The sequence below is a fragment of the Indicator indicator genome, chromosome 1, assembly GCF_027791375.1.
Source record: "Indicator indicator isolate 239-I01 chromosome 1, UM_Iind_1.1, whole genome shotgun sequence".
Taxonomy (NCBI): domain Eukaryota; kingdom Metazoa; phylum Chordata; class Aves; order Piciformes; family Indicatoridae; genus Indicator; species Indicator indicator.
In genome coordinates this window covers 30,499,015-30,509,526 of record NC_072010.1, presented here as the reverse complement: position 1 = coordinate 30,509,526, position 10,512 = coordinate 30,499,015, and the positions used below count along the sequence as shown (strand labels likewise).

The 10,512-nt window shown below is 57.3% G+C and overlaps 1 protein-coding gene across 1 annotated transcript; it reads right to left on the bottom strand.

Moving 5' to 3' along the window:
- Positions 1-6,221: 6,221 nt before the first annotated feature.
- On the bottom strand, positions 6,222-9,038 carry LOC128980765 (T-cell activation Rho GTPase-activating protein-like; the record flags this gene model as incomplete). Its single annotated transcript, XM_054399310.1, has 8 exons — positions 6,222-6,439; positions 6,831-6,951; positions 7,038-7,093; positions 7,299-7,430; positions 7,654-7,849; positions 8,233-8,342; positions 8,520-8,681; positions 8,934-9,038. Coding segments are annotated over 8 exons (999 nt in total), but the record flags the coding sequence as incomplete, so codon positions are not given.
- Positions 9,039-10,512: the final 1,474 nt, after the last annotated feature.

Here is a 10,512-nt window from a genome sequence, read left to right as displayed (position 1 = left end):
GATGGGCTGGGAGCTTCTGCAGTGGCAGCCGAGGTCGGTCGCCGAGAAAAGGGCCAGGCCAGGCCCATCCTCCTCCTGCGCCTCCCACCTGCTGCCAGGGAGAAAAGAGAGAAAAGGGAGAAAAGAGAGAAAAGGGAGGTGGAGGACAAGCATCAGCAAGTGCTGCTGCACCTTCTCAGCACTGTCCCCCGGCCACCAGGGAAGTCCACAGGAGAGTCATTGTTGGGAAGAGGGGGCCCTGGGGGCTCAGCTCTCTGCCACCCAAGAGCGCTGGGGACAGAGCCGCAGCAGCCCCAGAGCAGCACAAGTGCTCGCCAGTGAGAGGAGGAGAGAAGGGCCCTCCTGCCCCTATCTTCTCCAAACTCACCATCCAAGCGGCCAAGGTCTCCTTCGCCACCGCTGGGGACAGGAGGGAGCCGCTGCTCTGTGCCGTCCTGCAAGCAATGAGCTGTGCTCAGCCAGCAGCCCCACAGCACAAAGGGCTCACTGCCAGCTGCATCGGCCCCTGGCCATGTGTGAGAGGTGGGCACAGCTGAGAGAGCAGCCCAAGCGCTCCTCACCTTTGCCTCGACCCCAATCAGCCTCTCCAGGCTGCTGCTGTGCAGTGTCAGGGCCTGTGCAAAGGGAAAAGGGCAGCAGGTGAGAAGCGATGCAGCTGAGGCTGGGCTGCAGCAGCCTCTGGGGACAGAGTGCAGACGGGAGGGACACTCACAGCATTGCGGCTGCTCAGCTCTTTCAGCAGCAGCTTGAGGGAGGGCAGCTGGGTGACCTGGGCTCCCTCCACTCCTTCTGGTGACCTGTGCATGGGGAAGGGGTAGAGAAAGAGCTGCGTGAGACACAAGCTGCCTCTTGGCTCTCCTGCCAGCCCGGGGAGCTCTTCCAAGCTGCCCTGAAGCAGCCTGCTACCACCCGCCAGTGGCAGTGCGGAGGCTGGAGCTGGCCACCAGTTGCTTGCACACAGCTGGCAAAAACCTCTCCACCAGAGCTGCCCATAGGCGTGGTGGCAGCTGTCCCAAAATGAGGTGCAGTATTGCTCCATGCCACAGCCGTGCCTGGAGCTTCCCCCCATGATGTGAGCACGAGTGCCCCGGGCTGCGGTGCCAGGCACAGCTTACCCACGCAGCGCGCTGACCCAGAGCTCCTTCACTGCCCGCGAGCTGCAGAAAGAGAGGAGAAACAGCCTGAGTGCCCAAGCCTCCCCAGCCTGAGGGCAGAGGCAGGCACTGGCACAGCTCTGCCCTGTGGGGACAGCCAGAGAGGCAGGATGAAGCCCCGTGGGGCAGGACAGAGGAGTACTCTGCCGAGCCCTGCCAGCTGGCATGGCACCCCAACCGACCTGAACGAGATGACACAGGAGCCAGAGGGCCAGACGAGGACAAGGCACTTGGTGGAATCATCTTCCTCCTCCTCGGCAGCATCTCCAGTCTCTGCCCCCTTGCCACTGCTCAGCACCATCAACTGGCCCAGGGCCAGGCAGAGCTGTGGGTGCAAGATGCTGCTACGTCTGTAGAGAGGAGAATCTGGCAGTGACCTGGAGCTGCCTGAGCCCGCTGGCTCCCCTCTAGCAGCCAGCTGCCATGGCTGCAGCCTTGAGTGCGTCCAGCACCAGGGGCCAAAGCAAGGCTGTCCCTGCCCTGCTGCCAGGGCCAGGGCTTGGGGAGAAAGGGAGCTGGGCTCTACGAGTCTTACTTGGCCTTGGCGATGAGCAAGGAGTCAGCGAAGAGGAGGAGCTCCCTTGTCCTCATCTTACGGCCCTGGCTCAGCCGCACACGCTGGCGGAGCAGTGGCTCGGGCAGTCCTGGGACAGGTGGGCACTGCTGCACGGGCTCAGGGTCATCCCTACAGAGCAGATGGCACGGGGCATCAGAAAGGTGGCTGCTGTGGGTCCCACTTGTGTCGACATGTCCCTGAGCCATGGGTGAAGCCTACCTGCAGCCACGACAGCAGTTTAACTGACCCATCCTGCCGACTCAAGGGGTGAAAGGGGCGGACTCCTGAGAGAGCACAGCTGCCCCAGGGAGGCTGCCAAGACGATCAGGGCGATGGGTAGTGGTGCTGGGCAAGAGCTTGGCTCTGCCAGTGCCACTCCAGTGCCGTCCCTGCAGGCACTGGACCGTTGCCAGGCAGCACTTTGTCAAGTCAACATACCCCAACGGTCACTGGCTGGGGGGAGGGGAGGAGGGTGGGCAGGGGGACAGAGGGGCACTGGAGGGCTCTCCCCACAATTCCCATGTCTCTCTCCTGCTGCTCTTAGCAGCACTGAGAGGTGAGAAGGGTCACCTTCATTCAGTTGCTTCACCCAAGGCACCGCTTCCTGCCTTTGGCCAAGGGCACCTTCTAGCTCCTGCTGAACCCAGACCCCCAGGGCCTTTCCTGCCCCCCTACTTTCCTGCAAGCTTCCCAAGCTGCTTTTGCTCACAAGCCTGGGTGGCTGTGATCCACGATGCTTCGTGCCAGTACCAGTGGCACCCACAGTCAGTTGCACTCTCTCTCCACAGCTCTCCTGCCTCCACTGCCATCAGGGCGACAAAGGCACGTTTGCTGCAGCCCAAGCAGAGGTCTGAGAGCAAAAGCTCTCTCTTCTCATGGGATGTTAGCGTTTGAGACTCAGCCATGGGCCCAGTTCCAACAGCCACAGAATCACAGAAACATTCAGGTTGGAAAAGACCCTCAGGATCACCGAGTCCAACTGAGAACCCTACCCTACAAAGTTCACCCCTAAACCATATCCCCAAGCACCATGTCTAAACGAGGGTTGGTGACTCAACCACCTCCCTGGGCAGCACATTCCAAAGCCTGACCTCTCTTTCTGTGAGTATTTTTTCCTAATGTCCTGTCTAAACCTACCCAGCCTCAGCTTGAGGTCATTCCCTCTTCTTCTATCACTAATTACCTGGGAGAAGGGACCAGCACCAGCCTTTCCACAACGTCCTTTCAGGCAGTTGTAGAGAGCAATGAGGTCCCCCCTCAGCCTCCTCTTTTCCAAACTAAACAGCCCAAGCTCCTTCAGTCTCTCTTCATAAGATTTATTCTCCAGGCCCTTCACAGCTTCGCTGCCCTCCTCTGCACTCTCCAGCACCTCCACATCTCTCTTGTGCTGAGGTGCCCAAACCTGGGCACAATACTCGAGGTGTGACCTCCCCAGAGCTGAGTACAAGGGGACTATCACCTCCCTACTCCTGCTGGACACAGCATTTTTGATACAAGCCAGGATGCCATTGGCTTTTTTGGCCACCTGGGCACACTGCTTGCACATAGAATCATAGAATCATAGAATCAAGAAGGTTGGAAGAGACCTCAAAGATGATCGATTCGCTTGCCCATCAATTAGAACCCCCAGGTCCCATTCTGCCAGACAGCTTTCCAGCCACGCTTCCACAAGCCTGTCGCATAACTTGAGGTTGTTGTGACCCAAGTGCAGGACCTGGCATTTGTCCTTCTTGAAGCTCATCCCATTAACATTGGCCCATCAAGCCAATCTATCCAAGTCCCTCTCTAGAGCCTCCCAGCCCTCGTGCAGATCAACACTCCAGGCCAACTTGGTGTCATCTGCAAACTTACTGATGACACACTCAATGTCTTCATCAAGGTTGTCAATCAAGATGTTAAAGAGAAGTGGTCCCAACACTGAGCCCTGAGGAGCACCACTTGTGACCGGCCGCCAGCTGGATGTAACTCCGTTGAGCACCACTCTTTGGGCCTGTTCCCCCAGCCAGTGCTTTATCCAGCAGAGTGTGCGCTCATCCAAGCCACGAGCAGCCAGTTTGCCCACGAGAGTTCTGTGGGAAACGGTGTCAAAGGTGTTTCAAGGAGAGAGATGGGGAGCAGACCACAAGAGTGTAGCCCATGGGGCTACCGCCTTGTGCTGCCCACTTGCCGCTCTCCCGGGATGCTATAGAAAGTTAGCAGAGAGAAGCAAGCTGTACAGGAGCCTGCTTGAGCCAGACCTGGTGTGCCTTTGGCTGCAACTGTGTGAGCAGACGATGGAAACGTTAAACCGGGCCCCCAGTCTGCTGTGGTGTGCCTGCCTGGGGTTTTGTGCAAGGAGAAGATGGAAAGTGCACGAGAGGGGCAGGAAGGGAAGAAGAGAAAAGAAAAGGGAGAGGAAGAGGGAGAGGGAGAGGGAGAGGGAGAGGGAGAGGGAGAGGGAAAGGGAAAGGGAAGGGAAGGGAAAGGGAAGGGAGAGGGAAGGGAAGGGAAAGGGAAAGGGAAAGGGAGAGGGAGAGGGAGAGGGAAAGGGAAAGGGAAAGGGAAAGGGAGAGGGAGAGGGAAAGGGAAAGGGAAAGGGAAAGGGAAAGGGAAAGGGAAAGGGAAAGGGAAAGGGAAAGGGAAAGGGAAAGGGAAAAGGAGCTGGCCCTAGAGTCAAGCCCCAAGGAACATTGCTGCTAACTGGCTGCCAGTCACATGGAGCCCTGTCCTCCATGAGAGCCCTTTGAGGCCTGCGGTTCAGCCAGGCCATCACCCAATGCACTCTGCACCTGCTCCTCTCACAGATGGACAGAGTTTCCTTAACTCCAAGTATTTATTGCCAACTCTTTTCTTCTTGCCATCCTGTCCAGCTAGATGGCGCTCTCCTGGAAAGCTTGAAAGGGGTTTGGCATTACCAGCTGCAGTGGATAGCACAGCTGTATAGCTGCCTTCTTGAGGCAGCAGCTGTCTGCATAACACCAGTGAAATGAACAATCACAGAGAAGAACTCCTTGTGGCTTTCCTGATAAAATGTTTATTGAAATAAATGATAATACTTGAACCACACAACATCTCGTAACGACCACAAAGTCTGTTGGGTTACATTAGACATAATGACGTGAGAGAAAATTAATTACCTAACATCCTGTGATAGAACATTCTCTGTGTGTGTATATATATGTATATGTATATGTATATATATGTAGGTATGTGTACATATATATAAAACCAGAAGTTACAAATTGTGGTTGTTATGTCCATTTGTTAAATTTCTCAGTGAAAGAGAAACCACAGTTCAAGGTGTTTGTTACCTTGCCATGTGAATATCGTACCTGTAACATTGTAAATGCAACTAAGTATGGAAGGCGTGGTCAGAGTTGCTTCTAGTCTGATAGAAACTACACGAATGATGTAGCAAAGGACCTTTCAAACTCTGTGGAAAATACAAGTATCCTTCTTTGTTGTGGGTGTTCGGTCCTGTTGGCACCTCACGCCGCCTCCGTTCCTCTGCCCTGCGCCAATGCCGCTGTTGCCATTGGGTGGGCGAGTGCTGCGGATGCCTCTCCTCCCCTCAGGGTGCTTCCCTTGGGCAGGGGGGGTGGTGGGTGCGAAGCAGCCCCCTCCTTGCAGCCCCCACCACATGGAGGGACGAGGCCAGAGATGCAGTGCAAGTCGTGACCGCCCTGCCACGAGCGGCCGTGCCTGGCGCTGCCGGTGTGTGGCCGCTGGTTCCCATCATGGCCATCAGCCTGGGCTGCCACTTCTCCATGGCTGCCAGAACATGAGACCACCACCAACCTCTGCCTGCCCAGCCTGACCAGCTCGCACTTCTTTGTGCTCCTGGGGCTGCCCTTCAGTCTCCACTGCCTCTGCTGCTCCTGGACTCGCATCTTTTGGCAGCTGCTGTGCCACCTCTCCAACGACTACCGCAGCAAGGCTGCACCTGCTGCACCATCTGCCACATAGCACCCTCAGGGGTTAGCACCACTTCACCTGGGCCTTCCCCCTCAACGACAACGTGGTTGTGATCAGCATCCCCTGGGCCTTCACCTTCCTCTCTCCTGCCTCCTTCTTCATTTCTGTAACTAGAACCAGAACAAGAACAACTCCAACTGGAACAGCTACAACTAGAACCTTAACAACTCGAACTCTTAACAACAGCTATCACTTGAACAGCAACTCTAAGAACTGGAACTGGAACACCTATCACTCAAACTGGAACAACTATCACTACGACCTTAACAACTCGAACTCTAACAACAACTACCACTTGAACAGCAACTCTAAGAACTGGAACTGGAACACCTATCACTCAAACTGGAACAACTATCACTACGACCTTAACAACTCGAACTCTAACAACAACTACCACTTGAACAGCAACTCTAAGAACTGGAACTGGAACAACTATCACTACAACCTTAACAACTAGAACTGTAACAAGTTGAACAGCGACTCTAATAACTAGAACTGGAACAACTATCACTACAACCTTAACATCTAGAACCGTAATAACAATACTCACTCAAACAGGAACTCTAATAACTAGAACTGGAACAACCACTCTAACTCTAATGTAGCAAGTAGAACTCTTAACACCTCTAGGAATAACTATAACTAACCCTAAAAACTATCAGTATAAAGCTAGAGAGAAACAACTCCCTTTGTGCTCAGAAGAATGTCCCGTGTGCCATTCAGATATTTGGGAACTGAGTCCAAGAGGTGACGTTTCTGCAGGAATCTCTTCAAGCTGCCCTCAGAAAGATGGGAAGAAGAAAAATGACAGCAGTTAGGGACAAGGGTGAGGGGAGGACGACAAGCAGCTTGTGCTTTGCTGTGAGATCCAGTGCCCATTTGTAGTAGTGCTCTGCAGAATTCCTTCTAGCTGGGGATTAGGCATTGGCCCTCTCTTCTAACAAGTGCTGAATGGAAATTCCCCATGCTGGGGTGATATTTCTCTCCTGACAGACATGTTCTCCCAAGGGCAGGTACATACGTCCTCTCGGGGGCCACCTCTGAGCACCTCACGAATGTTTCCTCTACCCCCAGCAGGCACCAAACTGGGCAGCAGGGCACCTGGGACTCTTACACAGCTGGCCTCCTTGTTGTTTTGCTCTACCTGGAACTGCTTAGTATCTCACCTTGGGATCTCCTTCCAGCTTTTGCCTTTTGTTGCCGGGCTGGCTGTCCCTCTCCTCTTTACAGCTCAGCTTTCTCTTCCTGCAGGAGCACTGCCGCGTGTCCCCAGAAGCTTTGGGTGACCTTTCCATTCAAAAGCATTGTTAGACAGGTAAAGGCATCATCAACGTGGAGCAGTTCTGCTCTTAATCAAAGCCAGCTCATTTTACCTTCTGTGCCCAGATGAGCTCTTTGGCTCTGTGCTTGCGGGAGCCACTGGAGGCACCTGCAGTGGAAATGGGGAAGTGAAGAGGTGGCAAGGACCTCCCTGCCCACTTGCTAGCTCAGAGCTGACAGGCAGATCCCATCAGCCTTCCTCTGCACTTCTGCAGAGCTGCAGCTTGGAGAATGACCTTGCTTGCCCTCTGGCAGCAATCCCACCTTGCGAGGGGGGAGCTTTTGTCCTCGTGCTCTTGGTGGACCTCACATACCTCTCCAGCTTCTAGTTCTCCTGGCCTCGCTGCTGCCACCTCCTCAGCCTCTGCAGCCTCGAGCCCAGTCACCTGCTCCTCTTCAAAGAGTTCCCCCTGATGGTCGATGAGGAACTCCACCAGCCGTGTCACCTGCACACAGAGAGCCATTGCTTCCTACTTAGGTGGCTGCAGCTGGGTCAAACAGCCTTCCCCGCTGCTAGCCCTGGCTTCTGCACACAGCGCTGCAGCTCTGGGGCTGCTCTTCCTGGCAGCTCCGCCACAAGGCTTTGCTGAAGAGAGGAGGCAGCCAGGTCCCTCTCAAGAGCAAAGCTCTGCTGGGCCCACAAGGCTGTAGCTGGCAAGCACAGCGTACCTGCTCTGTCACCTGCAACAGCATGTCCAGGGGCAGCGTGTGCTCCTCGGCTGGGCTCAGGAGATTTGGCCCCACGCAAATGGCCAGGTTGGCAGCAGTCATCCTGCTGGCGGCTGCATTGCTGCTGATGTTGTGCAGCAGGGCCAACAAGCGCTTCAGGAGGAGGAGGTTGGCCTGGGGCAATTTGCTGGCCACCCTGAAGCAAGAGGAACACAAGCTTACTAGAGTAGACGTGGCCGACACAGGTGTCCCAGCCTGACCTCACCCAAGCCCACACACAGGGGAGGCTCCCTAGCAAAGCCTGCTCTACAGCACAGGGACCATCTTCACTGGCATACGGCCAGCTGCCTCCCTCCCTGCCCTTCTGCCAACAGGCCCTTGCTGGAGCAACCCCCAAGGTCTGCAGCAAGTGCTCCCAGGCCAGCAATGCTTTGCTGTGCCTCTCACACCAACCCCCCACCCCACAGCAGCTAGAGGTGGCTGGCAGCAAACAGCTTTGCCAAGGAGGCCATTGCTTTGCAGGCAGCTCCTAACCTCTAGCAGTCCCTGAGGAGCAGGCAGGCTGCTCACCACACTTACTCTTTCAGCCCTGCCAGCCTCTCCTGCCTGCTGCTCTTCTGCAGGGCACTCATCCACTCCCCGTACAGCTCTGCTTGGAGGAGCTTGGAGGGGATCTTCCGCAGGAAGTCCTGCAAGGCCGAGGGCTGTGGGTGAGCCTTGGAGCACTGCTGCTGCCAGCAGCACAGGCAGTGTGCCTGGCACTCTGGCTCCCCAGCAGGCAGCTGCCTTTCAGCTCCTGCTCTCACAGGTGCCCCTCAGCACCGAGAGAGCCCACAGCTGCTGGGCTGCAGGGCAGCAGGCTTCACCTTCAAGACGGCAGCCAGCAGGTGCACAGGCTGGCTTTCCAGCTGGACCTCCACTCCCCTGTCCAGCGCCTCCCGCACCTCCCGCCAGGCATGCTCGCCGGCTGCCAGGCGGAAGATCCCCTCCGTGGATGGCCCTTGTGCATGCAGCAGAGCCAGCAGGTCCTGCAGGGGACAGAGCAAACCCGTTGCCTGCCTGAAGAATGTCTATGGGGCAGGTGAGCCTTCCTCAGGGGCTAGAGTGAGGGTGCCCCTCTCCAAAGCTCTCACTGGGGCATGAGGGAGGGCTGGCTGGAGGGTGGTGATAAGAGGAGGAGCTGGCTTTCTCCCCAAGCCACACCCACGCTCCCTGCGCTGGGTCCACCACCTCTCCACAGGAGCTGGTGGGCTGGACACCCTCTGGCCAGCCTTGCTTACCTGGATGGGCTGAGGCAGGGTGCCATCCTGGCTGCACACAGCTGCCAGGGGCTGGCCAAAGAGAAGCCCTTGGTCGCCACGGCCTGATGGGCTGGGAGCTTCTGCAGTGGCAGCCGAGGTCGGTCGCCGAGAAAAGGGCCAGGCCAGGCCCATCCTCCTCCTGCGCCTCCCACCTGCTGCCAGGGAGAAAAGAGAGAAAAGGGAGAAAAGAGAGAAAAGGGAGGTGGAGGACAAGCATCAGCAAGTGCTGCTGCACCTTCTCAGCACTGTCCCCCGGCCACCAGGGAAGTCCACAGGAGAGTCATTGTTGGGAAGAGGGGGCCCTGGGGGCTCAGCTCTCTGCCACCCAAGAGCGCTGGGGACAGAGCCGCAGCAGCCCCAGAGCAGCACAAGTGCTCGCCAGTGAGAGGAGGAGAGAAGGGCCCTCCTGCCCCTATCTTCTCCAAACTCACCATCCAAGCGGCCAAGGTCTCCTTCGCCACCGCTGGGGACAGGAGGGAGCCGCTGCTCTGTGCCGTCCTGCAAGCAATGAGCTGTGCTCAGCCAGCAGCCCCACAGCACAAAGGGCTCACTGCCAGCTGCATCGGCCCCTGGCCATGTGTGAGAGGTGGGCACAGCTGAGAGAGCAGCCCAAGCGCTCCTCACCTTTGCCTCGACCCCAATCAGCCTCTCCAGGCTGCTGCTGTGCAGTGTCAGGGCCTGTGCAAAGGGAAAAGGGCAGCAGGTGAGAAGCGATGCAGCTGAGGCTGGGCTGCAGCAGCCTCTGGGGACAGAGTGCAGACGGGAGGGACACTCACAGCATTGCGGCTGCTCAGCTCTTTCAGCAGCAGCTTGAGGGAGGGCAGCTGGGTGACCTGGGCTCCCTCCACTCCTTCTGGTGACCTGTGCATGGGGAAGGGGTAGAGAAAGAGCTGCGTGAGACACAAGCTGCCTCTTGGCTCTCCTGCCAGCCCGGGGAGCTCTTCCAAGCTGCCCTGAAGCAGCCTGCTACCACCCGCCAGTGGCAGTGCGGAGGCTGGAGCTGGCCACCAGTTGCTTGCACACAGCTGGCAAAAACCTCTCCACCAGAGCTGCCCATAGGCGTGGTGGCAGCTGTCCCAAAATGAGGTGCAGTATTGCTCCATGCCACAGCCGTGCCTGGAGCTTCCCCCCATGATGTGAGCACGAGTGCCCCGGGCTGCGGTGCCAGGCACAGCTTACCCACGCAGCGCGCTGACCCAGAGCTCCTTCACTGCCCGCGAGCTGCAGAAAGAGAGGAGAAACAGCCTGAGTGCCCAAGCCTCCCCAGCCTGAGGGCAGAGGCAGGCACTGGCACAGCTCTGCCCTGTGGGGACAGCCAGAGAGGCAGGATGAAGCCCCGTGGGGCAGGACAGAGGAGTACTCTGCCGAGCCCTGCCAGCTGGCATGGCACCCCAACCGACCTGAACGAGATGACACAGGAGCCAGAGGGCCAGACGAGGACAAGGCACTTGGTGGAATCATCTTCCTCCTCCTCGGCAGCATCTCCAGTCTCTGCCCCCTTGCCACTGCTCAGCACCATCAACTGGCCCAGGGCCAGGCAGAGCTGTGGGTGCAAGAT